The sequence below is a fragment of the Phalacrocorax aristotelis genome, chromosome 3, assembly GCF_949628215.1.
Source record: "Phalacrocorax aristotelis chromosome 3, bGulAri2.1, whole genome shotgun sequence".
In the NCBI taxonomy this organism is placed as follows: Eukaryota; Metazoa; Chordata; class Aves; order Suliformes; family Phalacrocoracidae; genus Phalacrocorax; species Phalacrocorax aristotelis.
Window position 1 is genome coordinate 128,204,636 of NC_134278.1, and position 16,302 is coordinate 128,220,937.

The window sequence follows — 16,302 nt, forward strand, 5'->3', positions numbered from 1 at the left end:
AATGAAAATGTCGTACTGACGAGTAACAACAGCTGAAGGCTTAATGTCCCTGCAGCGACAGCGGGGACGTAACGCGCCTGATTCACATCGTGGATGTGCAGAGGTGACGAGTGACTGGACAGACCGCTGCCGGACAGACGGCTGACTTGGTGGAGGGCACAGGCAGGCAAAACACAGATCAGCTCTCCCCTTCGGTGACGGATGGGTTTTTCCTTCCTTCACCCTGGGCGCCCCAACTTGAATACGCTCAGAAGCCGTTGCTGGTTGGTTTTACTGGAGATACTTGCTCAGGAGTGGCTTTTCTTCTTAAATATGCTCTAAACTGAGCGGGGGCACTGAAGTGCAGCAGTGGTTATTTTACTTTTCTTTATAAAAGAACGTTAGAAAATACTGAATTGGAGCTAATTTTCCTAAGCACCTGTTTAAAGGGAATTTAACAAGATCCCAACTGTACATTCGTTTTTAAGCCCTGGTCTCTGAAGAACACTGCCAAGACTGTGCTTGCCGCCCGTTTTACGTATGGGGAGGATTTACAGTATAAAATTAAATATGGCTTTCCCCCCCTCCCCACTTCGTTCTGGTTTAGGAAAAGTAACCTGGATACCTCTTCAGGAAACATACAAAGAGTATTAAATATTACAGCAAGTCATTCACGGTCAATTTCACAGGCTGAAGTGAGATTTAGTCCAGTGTGTATCAATTTAAAAAAGAATTTCAAGTATTAATTTCAAGATTCCAATAAGTATAGTCCAGAAAACAGATTCCTCATCCTGAGATTCATCTTCTGCAGACCGTGAGTATTTCTGGTTTGCCTCCATCTCCTCGGGGTTGTAAGAAGCCTCGCCGAACGGATACTGTTCAACTGTTCGATCGTAGTACACTTTCATTTCAAACTCGCTCTCCAGGTGAGAGGGATGACCGTAAATCCCGATTCCCACCGGGCGGCGGAAGTGCGCGGGTACGCGGACAACGTCTTGGCCGCAAGTCGCAGACTGTAACTCGTACTCGTCGAAGCTGGGGTGAAGCGTCACATCGGATACGTACAAGTCCGCGTCCCCTTTTAAACTCTGCATCTGAAGTACTATCTTTCCCTCGTGGTTTAGTCTCAAATAGCTGTAGTTTCCTGCTCCGATCTGGCCTTGAACAACGTGAAGAAGAATCCATTCTTCAGGTACGTCCTCTTCCCCAAAGGTATTTACCGCAAACAGTACGTGAGCTGCCGCAAGTATTACCAGGATTCTTCTCCAGCGTGCTGCCATGGTCTTCGGCTGTAGTCAGACTCTTCCCGTGTCCTGCGCGCTACCTGTGAATACAAAACATAATTCGGATTTTAGCATATTCCACTCCTGGAAGGAATCGACTCTTTTTTTTTTTTTCCTCCAATTTGATAATTTTTAGAATCTGCTTTAGTCCATACAAAGTTAAGCAACTTCAATTTAGTATGTTCACTAACTTTTCTTCTTTTTTAGTAGCAACAAAACCCGTTGCTGCGATTCGGAGCTCGGCAGGATTAAAGTGGCTTGAATCTCTTAAAGAAGTTAAACAGAAATTAATCAAGGGGGTGTTCTTTCACCCAGACCTGACACAGAGACTTCAGTTTCATTCTGCCTGCGTACGTGCCAGATTTGTCAGACACCCAGAAAAGGTGAACACCAGGGATGATTTTAGCCTCGGTTTTAAAAAAACAGAGTTAAAGAAGGCTTTTGCGTGCTTGAAGAAGCTGAACTTTGTATCAGGTATTAGGGCATCCTACCCGTTCTCCCATCCTCTCACCTTAACTTCAGAAGACAGTAAAGGTGCAAATCTGGATGTATGCGTGAAGCAGCATGTGTTCTGACTTGGAACGGAGTTAGAAATAAAACCAAATTACCTAGTGAAATAACACATTCATTTACAGTTCCGCTGTGTGGATTGTTTCTAAGACTAAACTTGGCATATTTTCCCTAAATAAAAAAGAATATGCATTTACTTGCCTAAAGATTTTCTTACCCTACAAACGCTCAGCTCTTTACAGCGCTTCTTACAAAACAGAAGGCTGAAGCTACCGGGGCAAGGGGGAGATGGAAAGGGCTGCTGCGAGGTTAAGGCTCTTGCACCCCTTCCCTCCTCGACCACGCTCGCAGCCAGGCAGCCCGAGCGGAGCGTGCCTGCCGCGCTCCAGCCCTCGCAAAGCTGCCCTAAGTGTCTGTGCACAAAGCAACACGCTCGGCACCTTGCTGAGGCTTCCAAAGCGTACAGCCGACTGCATTTGACACGCAAATCACAGTCAAGTACAGGAGCCACAAGTATACGCTCTTTCATGTTTCAGGTGAAGATTTTCACCCTCTCATCCCTTCCATAACGATACTACAATTATCTTCAACATGAAAGCTACCGGTTTTGTACTGTTTTGTACCCTGCCAGCATCAGAACAAACTGCATTGCTTCCGCCGAGACGTCACTTAAACCTCAGAGCGTTCACGGTTGAGCAATCTACGGGGAAAAAAGCCGTACAAATATTTCTGCAGCCCCAAGTTTTCCGCCCCAGAGGCCTCTCCATACTGCAAGGCCACAATTCCGCAAAGACAGCATAAAAGAAGGGAGCGCGGCATTCACAGAACCAGCCAGACCGACAGAAACCCGGCCTTTTGCCTTATGTCTCCCTGTCCCAGGGCACTGACTCCACGGTGATGAAATATCCGAGCGGGGGAACAGCGAAAACTCCACATCCGAGGAGCAAATAACGAAGTTACCCGGGGACAAGCGGCAGCGCCCCGGCGCTGGGAGCGCAGGCGGAAAATGAGGCGATTTCGGGAGACCTTGGACAGAGCCGCGACCGCCACCCCCCCACACACCCCCCCTTCCGCGGGCGCCTGAGGCGACGGCCGGCTGCGAGGGACGGGGGGCACGGCAGCGGCCCCGGCGCCGCCCCGCCGAGCGGAGGCCGGGGCAGGGCTCACCTCCGGCCCGCCGCGGGGCTCCGGCGACGGCGCGGCCACGGCCGAGGTGAGGCGAGGCGGAGCGGCGGGCTTCGCGGACGTGCGGCGGCGGGCGCCGCGGGCCAGCCCCTCCCCAGGGCGGGCTGAGGCGGGCCCGGGCGGGCCCCGGGGCAGCGCGGCGGGCGCGGAGGCCGCCCCTGAGGAGCCGGCGGGGCAGGCCCGCCCCGCTGCCCGCCCCGGGAGCCGCCCCGGCCGCCATCGCGAGAGCGGGCGGCGGGGCCGGGCCGCCGCCATGCCAAGGCGGAGCCCTCCGCACCCGCCCCGCCCGCCGCCATGTCGGAGGGACCGGTCCCGGAGGACGGGCCTTGCCCCGGCCCGGCGATGGCTGCGGCCCCGGCCCGGCCCGCCCCGGTGCGGGGGTATGTTATTGACGGCCAGAAGCGGGGGGACCCCACGGGAGGGGGGTCGGGCCGCGGCGGGTCCCGCCGGCTGCCTGTGGGGGTCCGAGTGCTGCGGGCCGGGGTCCAATCTAATCCACAGATGTAATTCATCTAAATTTATATTTAATATTGAGTACTGAGGGGATCTTGACATGGGATTGTAAACTGGTATTTAACCCTTTTCTCCCTGAGGTCGCATCCCCATCAACTCAAAGCAATCCTCCAAGGAGTTCGTAAGATTCTTAAACTCCACGCTTAATCTAGACGCCAGGTTCTAATGCCTCTCCCGCATGTTTGTAGAGTGCTCCTGTCTGACTTGGGAAGTGCTGCTGGTTGCTGGACGCTTCCAGGCAGAATTTGGCCAGAAAGCAGCCTTTCCTCCCTCTGATACTGGCCTATGACTTATCTAACTATAAATAAATAATTAACATACTAGGAAGGAAACGCTCTCTATATACCAGCAAGGCAGAATCTGAACTTCCACTTTGAAAGAAATTTTTATATTAATATATAGCTTTGATAATCATAATATATAGCCAAATATATAGCTTTGATAATCATAAATTATTATAATCATACTTTACATACCAGGCACTAGCAAGTCCAGTGAGGTAAGATTTGCTTAGCTGTGAATTCTGAGGTAAGGATGGCACCTTCGAGGAGGATGGTGAGATGCTGAGTGATGGAATATGTACATTTTTCTACAACATGCTAAGCGTTTTTCACAATGAAATCCTAAAATTAGAGAAATTGAATTTTATCTGTGCTGAAATTGGATGTAATAGGCTAACTGGGGGATAGGTTGCCCTTCAACAGTTATGGCAGTTTATGTGGCTATCAGCGTAAACTTCACCTAAGATCACAGAACAGAAAAACACAGTGTGAAGAGGAAATAAAAAATCATTGTTTTTGAACACCCATTGATTTCAGCACAGTTACCTTAACTTGACTGAGCTCTTTAAAATTGTAACCTAGACTGAAACCAAAAAGCGATCTGCGTGGAGTGTTATTGAGTACTGAGAGATTCAAGAGAATCTGTGTGTGTACCTCAAGGGTCACGTATTAACAGCATGAGCTGATGTTCTGTCTTCATAGCTCTCTAATTTCATAAAACCCACGTAACTTCCTACCTCAAACAAACAGGGTGCATAAACCTGCCAAATGTGGAGTCTGTTAAATTTGAGCTTTAATAAAATCAATTTCAGTCTTACAAACAGGCTTACCAACTGCTTAAAACATGCTAAAATATTAAAGCTGGTAAATCTCATTATTTCAAATTGTTCTTACAATGATTGAACACTGAGACCAAAACAAATATACTGTTGGACACAAAAGCATGATATGATAAAGAACCGGTGTTTCCCTAAAATGCCCTAAAATTTTAACAGTCTTTTTTTCTCTCGTGGCCACCAGTTCCGTAGGAAGTGGGAACGTGCTGGAGCCCAGGTCTGTTAGCACTGTGTTGCACAGAAAGAGGACATGGCCAGGAGGTATGTTTCATGGTGGTGTGGTGGGGTATAAATTTCTCGCTGCACACTTCCATGTCACCAGTGTTCCCCTACGACTGCCACTTTGTCCCAAGAGGGCTGAAATCTGCTTCATGTCATGTTAGTGGGTGAGCGGCTCCTCAGCGAGGAGCCGCAGCACCCATTGGAGGGGCAGAAAGCAGCGGTGGTCCACGCCTGCCTGAGCTGGTCTCCATCAGGTGGACTTCACTGGCTCAGGGTCCAGCTGCAGGAAAGGCACTGGTGTTCTAACTCCTGTTCGATCAGTCAAGAAATCAGTCCAAGGTCTCTGATACTTCCTTGGATTTCTACTAGTTCCCCAGTTGTTATAGACAGTAGGTTGTTGACAGTATTATAGCTACAAAGATTGAAAGATGAAAATAAACCACAGCGAAAAGAATTGGGAAAAAGCACACTAAACTGCCAAGAAACAGTTACTGACAAAGACACAACATGTTTCAGAGCAAGTTCTTAACTCGCAGGGGTTGTTTGCCTGTCTGAACAACACCTTTTTTCTGTATCAGCATTTATTTTTACTGATGACTGAACTGTCATAACACATTCATGACTGTATCACTTGTGAAAATTGTCATCAACACATTACAGTGAAACTTTTCCCTAGTATTCTCAGCCGTGACTCACGGCCCAGAAAAGAAACTCTCATATCAGTGCATTGAGTTACTTCTGTGCAGCTGGTGCTCCATGCAGTGTTTTTTCCTAAATTCACAAGGACACGTAAAAGAGAATTTGGACTGGTACTTTCTCCAGGCAAAATTAACACAAGGGGATTGTGTTGTCATCTATAACATATATTACATGCTCATATAGAGCAAAAATGCTTGTAGTGTTAATTGCAGACAGGCCCAAGAAAGACATTCCTGTAGAAAGTGTCTGAAATGCAGTTGGGGTGGGTATTGAGTCCATAGATTGATGGCCTCCAAAATGATTTAAATTGGGGCGGATCAAAGACTTGACCATAGAATCATAACTTGGGTTGAAAGGGACCTCCAGACTCCTCCAGTCCAGCTTCCTGTTCAAAACAGGTCTAATTAAATCAGGTTGCTCAGGGCCACGTCCAGCTGACTCTCGGACAGCTCCAGGGGTAGAGATCCACAGGCTCTCTTCAGAAACTCATGGTGTTTTAAAAGTAAATAAATTAAAATCCTGACATCTAACTGGGTTTTCCCAGGTTCCAGCCTGTCTTACCACTGTGCGCCTCTCAGAAGAGTCTAGCTCCATCTTCCCTGTATCCTCCAGTTAAGTAGTTGTAGGCAGCAATAAGGTCTCATCTGTCTCTTCTTCAGGCTGAAGAGGCCCAGTTCTCTCGGCCTCTCCCTGTACATCACCTTCTCCAGCCCCCTGACCATCTTGGTTGCCCTCTACTCAGCTTGCTCCAGTATGTCACAGACTGGTGGGGGTTGGGAGGCACCTCTGGAGCTCATCCCGTCCCACCCCTGCTGGAGCAGGCACCCCCAGAGCAGGGGCACAGGGCCGCGTCCAGGCGGGGGGTGAATGTCTCCAGGGAAGGGACCCCACAGCCTCTCTGGGCAGCCTGTGCCCCTGCTCTGGCACCCGCACAGGGAAGGGGTTTGTCCTCATGTTCAGGTGGAGCTTCCCGTGTTCCAGCTTGTGCCCGTTGCCCCTTGGCCTGGCGTTGGGCACCGCTGAAAAGAGCCCGGCCCCATCGTCCTGACACCCGCCCTTCAGGTATTTACAGGCATTGATGAGATCCCCCTCAGCCTTCTCTTCTCCAGGCTGAACAGACCCAGGTCTCTCAGCCTTTCCTCACCAGGGAGATGCTCCAGCCCCTGATCCCCTTGGCAGCTCTGCGCTGGCCTTGCTCCAGCAGCTCCCTGCCCTTCTTGACCTGGGGGGCCCAGAACTGGCTGCAGCCCCCCAGATGTGGCCTCACTGGGGCAGAGCAGAGGGGGAGGAGAACCTCCCTCGCCCTGCTGGCCACGCTCCTTTCCATGCCCCCCAGGGCACCACTGGCCCCCTTGGCCCCAAGGGCCCGGTGCTGGCTCAGGGTCACCTCGCTGCCCCCCAGCACCCCCAGGGCCTTCTCAGCAGAGCCGCTCTCCAGCAGGTCCCCCCCAGCCTGTGCTGGTGCGGGGGGTTGTTCCCCCCCAGGGGCAGGACCTTGCACTTGCTTTTGTTGAATGTCAATATCCTTCTTGTACCAACAACCCCAAAACTGGGCACAGTACTGCAGGGGAAGGATCACTCCCAGGACCTGCTAGCTACTATTACTAATACAGCCTGGGGTGGAGCTGGCTGCCTCTGCTGCAAAGGTGCAGTGGCAGCTCATACTCAGCTTGTTCAGCAGGATCTTCAGATCCTTTTCTGCAGAGCTGCTTCCCAGCCAGCAATCCTCCAGCCTGCCCTCCTGCAGGGGGTTACTCTGTGCCAGATGAGGGACTTGTTGGACTCCATGAGATTCGCATCAGCTAGCTTCTCCCACCTGACAAGTCCCTCTGACTGCCAGCCCTGCCCACCACCGTGGTGACTGCTCCCCCGAATTTGGTGTTGTCCACAAACTGGGTGAGAGCAAGAGGTTTGTTTTTCTTTCCAGTGATCCTGCTCCATGCACTGTCATGGGCTGGTCCATGCTGTCTCCGCTGCAGCATAGAACCACAGAATGGTTTGGGTTGGAAAAGCCCTTTAAGAATCATCTAGTTCCACCCCTCCTGCCATGGGCAGGGACATCTTAGAATCATAGAATCTTTAAGGTTGAAAAAGACCTCCAGGACCATCAAGCCCAACCGTGAACCCAACACCACCAGGTCTCCTAAACCATGCCCTGAAGTGCCACGTCTACACATCTTTTAAATACGCCCAGGGATGGGGACTCCCCCACGTCTCTGGGCAGCCTCTTCCAATGCCTGGCCACTCTCTCAGTAAATAAATTCTTCCTAATATCCAATCTAAACCTCCCCTGATGCAGCTTGAAGCTAAAGCAGGTTGCTCAAAGCCCCGTCCAACCTGTCCTTGGAACATTTCCAGGAATGGGGCAACCACAACATCTCTGGGTAACCTGTTGCAGTGCCTCACCGCCCTCACTGTAAAAATTTTCCTCCTTATGTCCAATCTTTTCTAGTTAAACACTGTTGCCCCTTGTTCTGTCACTACAAGCCTTGGTAAAAAGCCTCTCTCCACCTTTCTCATAACCCCTCTTCATATATTCAGAGGCCACAATAAGGTCTCCCCGCAGCCTTCTCTTCCCCAGGCTGAACAACCCCAGCTCTCTTCCTAGGAGAGCTGCTGGCGGCCCTCCTCTGGACCCACCCCGACACGTCCATGTCTCTCTTGTGCTGGCGCCCCCCGAGCCGGACGCAGTGCTCCGGGGGGGGCCCGCGGGAGCGGAGCTGCGGGGCCGCGGGGCTTCCTGTGCAGCCCCGGCTACGGGGGGGAGAGCGGGAGCGAAGGCCGCTTCGCGCCGCCGCCATGTTCTGGAGGGCGAGGAAACGGGCCCGAGCGGCCGCTGCCGATCGCCGGGGCCGGCGCTGCTCTGGGCGCCCGCAGGGTGGTGCGGCGGAGCCGTTAAGCTCGCGCTCAGCGTTGCCCGGGCGAGGGGGGACGCCGGCCGCTGCGGGCGGGAGGGCGGCGGGGCCGGGCTGTGGGGCCGGGCTGTGGGGCCGGGCGGCGGGCGGGAAGGCCGGGCTGCCCGCTGTGGTGCTCCGCCGCGGGGCCCGTTTCAGCCGTAGGATGGAAAGAGACGGGGGCAGTTGTTCTTCTGGAGGGAGCTGCAATCCTGACGTTGTCTGCGAGAAGCGCTTGTTTAAATCCAGAGCGTCCGAGTCCCTTGTGCAGCCGGCGTGTAGTCACCGTCACTGTGCCTTCCCTTTGAATGGAAACGAGTTATGCATCTGGAATACAGCGGCTGCTCAGGTAAACCAGAATATATCACTTCATAGGCTGCTATTTCAGAAGAAGACTTAAAAGGACAAGATAAATAAAATATTTGATGGTAGCGTAGGAGTGCCAGGTTTCGCTTTAATGCTGGGAAGGTACTAGCGTATGTTGCAAGCTTTGTTATTGTGATGAGAATCATATAAACTGTTGTGGTGGGTTGTTCTTGGTTGGCAGGCAAACCACCACCCAGTCTCCTGCTCACTCCTTTCCAGCAGGGTGGAAGACAGAATCGGATGGGCAGAAGTGAGAAGTTATGGGTTGAGATAAACGTAGTTTAATGAGTGAAGGAAAGAGGAAAAAAAAAAAAAAGAAATGGTATAATGGCAATCCCACCACCTCCTACAAGCAGACCAACCCCCATAGAGGCTTTGAGCAACGTTCAACTTAGAAGACAACCCCCCAGCCCCCCAGCACTGTCTTCACCCAATACCCCGGTTTTCTTGCTGAGCGCAACATCATAGGGTAGGGAATATCCCTTTGCCAGTTTGGGTCAGCTGGTCGGGCTGTGTCCCCGTCTCTTGCGCACCCCCAGCCTGTTTGCTGGGAAGGGGGGCTGGTACAGAGTGGGAAAAAGAGAAAGCCTTGATGCTATGCAAGCTGTTTGGCAACAGCCAAAACACTGGCGGGTTATCAGCACTGTTTTGGTCACAAAGCGCTGCACCATGCAAGTTGGTCTGAAGAAAGTTAACTCCATCCCAGCCAAACCCAGAAGAGCTATGCTGTAGCTGATTAAGTGATTTTGATACAGTAAAGAAAAAAATAGTTATTGTTTTGTTAATTGCATGTACATTATCTATTTGTAATTTTATTCATAATCGTAGTTTGAAGTGACTTATTTAAGTCTTTATCTACATTTGTCAGCCATTACATTTGTCAGGACATCATTACTCAATTTCTTCCCTGTCATTTGGAAGTAAAATCAATCCACTTCTTGTCTGCTCTGCTTCTCGGGAACGCGTGATAGTGTGGAATCTTGATGAATGCAGACAGAAGATGCAAGAAGGTAAAGTATTGTTTATATAATATATACATATTATATATATAAAAAAAAGAAGTGATGCAAAGGCAATCACTCAGCAATGCCCAGCCAGTCTCAGAGCAACGGCCACCTCAGAAGACAACTCCCCAACAACTCCTTTTCTTCCACTACTACGTCTATAAAAAGATTGTTATTTCTGAGTAGCTTGCATTAGCCACTCAGACTCAGCAGCCCTAGCAGCGATAAATAGCGCTTTATTTCTCTAATTCTCCTCTTCGTCGATGCCAGGCTGAATCAGGCCAGTAGCCCAGCCAGCCTGGTCACCACACCTTCCCAGAACGGCCCCCCGCATTAACAACCGCCGCGCTCCCGAGCGCCCACCGGGCCCCACGACCCCGGGAGGCGCGGGCCCCGCGGCGGGTGCTGGGCTGGGCCGGGGGCGGCCCCGGGAGCTGGCCGAGGTGCTGTGCGGGAAGCGGCGAGTGCTGGCAGCCTCGGGGGAAAGGCAGAGAAGCTGCGCTTTCAAGGAAGTTACGTTCTGCCGTTGTGGAATGAAAGAGGCGGCAAAATTTTGAATCACAGCTGCACTGCATAACTAAGCGTACAATGCCAAAATAACGAAATGCTACCTTTTCTGCAGTACCTGTAGAACTAGTGTTTTACATCCTGATTCGTCTGGTCCTGCCTCTGTCTGGAACACTGTTGTCGTGTGTGTGTGAGCAGTGCAAGTATCTGGTCTGGCAGGAGCGTGCGTGAGTGAAAGAGAGTTATGATGTTGTAAAAAGAAGAAAGTTCTAGTATCCTGACCACCATCCTGGGATGGAGCCTCAGCCAATGGAGTTAGATTCTAAGGAGCAGTGCTAACTTCAAGCTTAAATTGACAGGAAAGTAGAGGAATAATGCAAGAGAAAGAAAGGGAGCAAGACCCCCAGGGTCACGACTCACTGGAGTCCTGGTGACACTCTGTCAAAAATATATTGCTATGGCATATTAAGTGAGAGGTATTACAGTCCCACTTCGGTGCTGATATTGAGAGCTGCATGGTGTTGGCCAACACTATTAAAAGTTTCCTCTTTGTTACCTGTAGTTAGAGATTTGCCTGTGAGTTGATGTGTGGGAGTTGACTCTTGTACTCTACGCCACACTGATTTTGCAAATCTACGTATTATGAAAATTAATGCTGTAAAGAAAACGAACATTTTAAGTGCTTGTATAATAAATATCATTAGTACATTTTACTACATTACTACATTTGAATTTTAAGAGTAATATAAAGAATCAAAGAATGCTTCAGGAAATGGGCATAAAATGGGACTATGAACTTGGAGGAAACAAAAATGGAAGTTAGGAGTAGCCAATTAGTAGCAGGCAGATAAAGAGTATGTGTAGTTTTAATATAAAGACATCTGACAGCCAGTTTCTCTGCTGCTGGATTTTCTTCTTTCTCTTTTTCTCTCTATCCGCAGATGCTGTGTGGTATTTCTCTCCCCACACTGTGCTTTGTAAAGTCTTGGCAGGTTTTCTCTGCCCGTATTCTTATTGACTCTATCAAGGTAGTTAAGGAGTTCTTTGTATGATCTGTCTCTCTGTCCTGGTAGATCCTGACGGGTTGATCAGTTGTAGAAACATTCCACAGCATCTAGGATAAAACCTAGAAAAGGACATCAGTAGTTGTTTTGTCTGTATCGTAGTTAATTTATTGCCTGTGAAATCCTAAAATTTAATGAGATGTCCAAAATCTCCTCACATAGTTAAAGGCAGCATCATAAAATAAGGATCTGCAGAAACTGGCCTGCTTGAACCATTGAGATGTCCAGAATGAAGTCATGAAGAGAGGGATGAAACATTAGCCTGTTCTCAAAGCTAGTCTTATCATCCCACTCTGTAACGATATTCAGTGGTGTATTTCCTCTTCCAGCGCTTTCCCACTGAAGAATTAAAACCAAGAGAAGGAAAATCCTCTTTGCTTGATGGCTGAGTGGCTGGGATATTCTCCTGGAAGAAGTATTTTCAAAGCCCTGTTTTGCTGGGCTTCAGTCAGGATTTCTTGCCTCCAAAACAAACGTGGCACTGCTGGGTTCCTTGGGCAGGTCACCCTACTCCAAAAATCCTGTCCCTGGCAGTCTTCAATGGAAGTATGATTTGATGGGCACACTTAGTAGTAGTACCTCAAAGAGTAGCAGATCATGTCTAGGCAACATGGCAGATGGAGGAATCCTGCTGGCACATAGTTCTGTGCTTTGCTTTCCAGTAGCCTGGTATAATTAAACCGTGTGTTGTTCTGTACATCTTCCTGACAGAAACTGGAATAGCTCTGCGGTTAGATAACTGCTGTGCAAAGTTTCAAAGAATCTCACTGCACCAGAGTTTTATGTTTCATTGACTCTCCGTATCAACAAAATTGCTGCAGGGTTAACGCCTCGAGGAACTGTTATAGGAACCCTTTTGGGAATGGTGCTTCATGTAAGATTTAGTCCGGATGATCAACAAGTGGCAGTATGTGCTGGAAATAGGATCTACATGTTAAGTGCAAAGGTAAGATACCGTTCTTTGTAGCCACAGTGCTGATACTTCTTTTACTTATTCACTTTCAAGTAAAATAATGATGCAGAAATGTCAGAATAATCAGAATAATTAAGCAAAATCATTAATTTGTATCATAAATTAAAATAAGTATGAACTAATACTTGGTAATGCATCACATACTGGACAGAACACCAGATTAAAAAAGCTGAAGTGAAACAATATCTCGATAACTTAGAAGAAAACATTCTGAAGACATCTGAAAAATTACTCCTGTATCATTGATTTTGAAGAAGCAAATGTCATGTGTAGTGGTCTTGCCAGCAGGACGGTATGCAGGGCTGCAGTTTCAATAATAAAATCTCATTGAATTAATATTTTGAATCCCAATCTGACAATTTTTAGGAACAGTTATTAATTATGAAAACATTTAACTAATTGTCATTTTTAGTTTGATACCTAATCAGGTCTTATTTTGACTTGACTAATCACAGAAGGAAGCTATGCAAGCTGAATTGGCTGGCCACCTGGCTCCAGTGACTGCTGCCGAGTTCTGCACGTGGGAGAAAAGTATGCTTATATCAGTGTCTGAAGACAGAACCTTTAAGGCAAGGAAATTTTAGAGCTTCACTTTTAAAAAATATAATTTAGTGAATATGTGAAGTAGTCTTTTTTTACCCTTTAAATATTTTCTGAAGATTAAGAAAAAAACATCTTTGACTTCATACAGACTAGGACATTGTTCTTGGAGTCGCTTGGGAAATTATTGTAAAATTAATTACTCTTTTTTAGAAGGACAATGCAGGTTTTGTATATTCAAAACTTCCTACAGCGAAGTATTAACTTTTGTGATTATTATAAACTAGCAAATGGAAATAATATATTTTTATCAATTGGGCTGTAACTCAAGTGTTTCAGTATGCTGAACCGAATGAAAGCATTTCACTTTGAGTCTGCTGACACTGATTGGAATGTTCCCTTTTGGGAATATTGGGGTTATTGCATGCAATGGCTGGGGTTTTGCATACTGGTAGGATTTTTTTGCCAGACAACATTTTAATTGATGGCACCATGGATTGCTGCTACTGTATGTGACGTCAGTTGAAGAACACTTAGGCAGCAAGGGGAAATAAAGAGCCTGAGTGAACCCAGGTGTATCTTCCAGGAGATACTGGGGTGGGTACCTTGAGTAGATACAGTTTAATCTACTACTGATTGTCCTTTCTATGATTCTAAACACAGCCCAACATTTGGCTGTACAAGCTAAAGTAAAATTAAAGTTTGCTGTGTCAAAGTTTGATTGTTTTGGGATTTTTTTTTCCCTAAATATAGTTTTTATATAACTCTTTGTTCCGGAGAAAATGTGATTTTGATTTTTGGCCTGCTCTTGGACAAAATAAAAAATGCAAAGATTGAATTGGAATTTTCGGAAATATTAGTAATCCTGACTTTCTGGTTGATTGTTTCTTATTGAGTTTATGTTGATCTAAGAAATTAAATCAAGGTAAAAATGACTGAAAGAAAAGATCTATATGCTTCATATGAATTTAATGAAGACTTGATAACTTTTACGAAATCCTAATGAATAAGTGTTGAGTTTGGTTTTTTTTTTTAACCTCGATAAATGTTGGGACTCAAACTACCAGCAGATGAAAATACTTTGCAAGCCTCTCAAATAATTTAGTAAGTAAGTCTTCAAGTTGTATTTTCTCTGCCCGGTTCTGCAGATCAGAGATAATACTCTAGGGCAGCCGTGCTGGAGTCTGTGATAGTTGGTTCCTCTGATTGCAGGACTTGCAGCATCCAAAACCTTATGCTCCCCTAGCCCTTTTACTTGGCTAAAGAAGTGGTGAAATAGGTGAGAATCTCTCCAGATAAATTTGTGAAACAAGATCTTAGGAAACAGCTTTTCAGAAGAATGATGTTTACATTCAGAAAGAAATGAAACATGAATGCAAGGAAAAGATCAGGAGCTAAACAAAGGCTCGTAGCCATGTTTAGAGAGCAGGGACTGTCTGGCTGTGATTTTTTCAATCCCAGCTGTGTTAGCTATGATAAATGTAGTGGGAGTATATGTGGAGAGGAAGGCTCATAGAAGTAGCAACGTGAGAGGAAAAAGTTGTTTTTATTTAGCTTTCTTAATAAACTATTAAGCATAGAATACATCACTTAGTCACATTAATAACGAAAGTTGACTTTCATGTGCATCTATCAAGCATCGTAAGTATCATTATTATTAATAATGACCTCTTATCCCAGAACCTAATGAGAAAATTGTGAAATTATGCAAGCGTCCTGTGTGAAATCTAGAAGCAGTTCAAGTATGTCTTTTCATTAATTTAGCTTAAGTCACTAAGAGATCAACCTGAGCAAAGATGATAATAAGTACTTCTAAGTACTTCGTATATCCATGCCAGGTGAGTTTCACCGTTTTCACTACGGATACTTATCAATTAAACAAAGCCCTACGCAGTTAGAAAAAAATGCTGAAAAAATTCCTTTACCATATCGCATCACTTCCAATGGCTGCATTTCTCTGTTTACACCACATGATGGCCGTTGACGTTTGTGTTTTCCTTAAAGGTGTACGTATGTGCCTATCTTTACCTTTTTTTCCTAAAGGTGTGGGACTACTCTACTGGCCAGTTAATATATCAGTCAGGAGTATTAACAGGTGCGTTTTCTTTTTTTTATATACTTTTTCATAGCAAAAAAGTTCTCTTTCTACACAATAATATAAAATTATTATTGGAGTATTTAGTTGATTTAGGGAAAATAGTTCTAGTAAACTAAGTAGTAGTAAACTTATTATCCTTTAAAGCCAGTAATAAATAGATTTCCCTTTAAAGTGTGCTCCTGGGTTGTGCTGGTTTTGGCTGAGAAGGGGTTAATTCTCCTCACCGTGGGGGGGGCGGCTGCCTTTCCGGCTTCCCGCGCTCTGCCGCGTGGCGGGGGGGGCTGGGAGGGGCGGGGCCATGGCGGGGGCGGCTGACCCCGACTGGCCAATGGCAGGTTCATTCCATACCACGTGACTCCATGACCAGTATATTAAGGCGGGGGCGGTTACGGGTCGGGGGCGGCGCGGCGCCGGGTCGGCGGGCGGCGAGCGGCTGCGGCGCGGGCGGTTCGTTCCGGCGGTTCGTTCTCCCTCTCCCCTCCCTTCCGGGGCTTTGCGCCTCTCGTTGTTCTCCTTTACATTGCATTTCTGTTGTTGTTTCTTGTAATTTTAATTTTTAAACTGTTCTTATCCCAACCCACGAGCGTTACCCTTCTGATTCTCTCCCCCATCTACCGGTGGGGGAGGGGGCGAGCGGCTGTGTGGGGCTGAGCTGCCGGCTGAACCACGGCAGTGGTAGGCAGTTCCAGTGCACTTCCATAACCAGCTCTTTTTGCACAGGGTGTGCTTGTAACTGCTGCCATTTACTGAGATATGCAAATTAAGCTCTCTTGTAGATACAGTTCCACTGTCTGAGTACTATGTGCGCGTTTGCTTTCAAGTTTTCTATGCGACATCGAAGGAAATACTTTAAGAATATCATATGTAGATTAGCAGTGTCTATAGCTGATGATACATATTGTCTTTAAAGCTGAAAGCTACTTTTGTGGAAGGATGAGAGCAAAAGGAGAGGAGGAGGAGGTCAGGCGTTGTCTCCAGGGCTGCAGGGACCCCTCCAATAGCACTTTTCCTGCAGGAACCATATAGTTTTCACCAGGACCTGCTCAAACTCCCTGTGGGTTTTTCCTGCTTGTGGTGCTGTTAGTGGTGATTGGAGCACACTTTGGGGTCACGAGCTGCGTGGAGACTGGTTGTTCAGCTTCGTGCATACATATTATTGGATGGCTTCATGTACACTAAAAGCTAAATCTGGGTGGTAGGAAAGGAGAGGAGGAAGGGAGTGATTCCCCCCGGATCCCTGTGGCAATTGTTTCCCTTGAAAACCTGCCTCAGCTGCAAAACCAGGGTTTGCAGGCAGGGCCATGAGGATAACGACAAGGGCAAACTGCTGCTACACGGGCTCTGAAAA

The 16,302-nt window shown here is 47.5% G+C and overlaps 2 protein-coding genes across 3 annotated transcripts in view; one reads left to right on the forward strand and one right to left on the reverse strand.

Annotated features, from left to right (window-relative positions):
• Nucleotides 1-561: 561 nt before the first annotated feature.
• Nucleotides 562-3,058, reverse strand: C3H6orf120 (chromosome 3 C6orf120 homolog). 2 transcript variants are annotated; one of them, XM_075089566.1, is made up of 2 exons: nt 2,940-3,058; nt 562-1,303 (listed from the first exon to the last, which is right to left on the reverse strand). In XM_075089566.1, the coding sequence occupies exon 2, from the start codon at nt 1,257-1,259 to the stop codon at nt 702-704; it is 558 nt and encodes a 185-aa protein (XP_074945667.1). In that variant the 5' UTR covers nt 1,260-1,303; nt 2,940-3,058; the 3' UTR covers nt 562-701. The 2 variants fall into 2 exon arrangements, with proteins under 2 accessions (XP_074945667.1, XP_074945668.1); XM_075089567.1 differs by lacking the exon at nt 2,940-3,058 and adding an exon at nt 2,396-2,462.
• A 1,712-nt stretch (nt 3,059-4,770) lies between these two features.
• The window catches only part of WDR27 (WD repeat domain 27), a 134,973-nt gene continuing 123,441 nt past the window's right edge, over nt 4,771-16,302 (forward strand). Inside the window, exons 1-6 of the mRNA XM_075089559.1 lie at nt 4,771-4,848; nt 8,562-8,751; nt 9,637-9,778; nt 12,165-12,289; nt 12,772-12,885; nt 14,900-14,951. Coding sequence (XP_074945660.1) covers nt 4,838-4,848; nt 8,562-8,751; nt 9,637-9,778; nt 12,165-12,289; nt 12,772-12,885; nt 14,900-14,951 — 634 coding nt within the window. The 5' untranslated portion in view covers nt 4,771-4,837. The remainder of the gene's footprint in view (nt 4,849-8,561; nt 8,752-9,636; nt 9,779-12,164; nt 12,290-12,771; nt 12,886-14,899; nt 14,952-16,302) is intronic.

What these genes read in the sequence shown, in the direction of transcription:
- C3H6orf120 (XM_075089566.1), bottom strand. Translation starts at nt 1,259, where the DNA reads ATGGCAGCACGCTGGAGAAGAATCCTGGTAATACTTGCGGCAGCTCAC.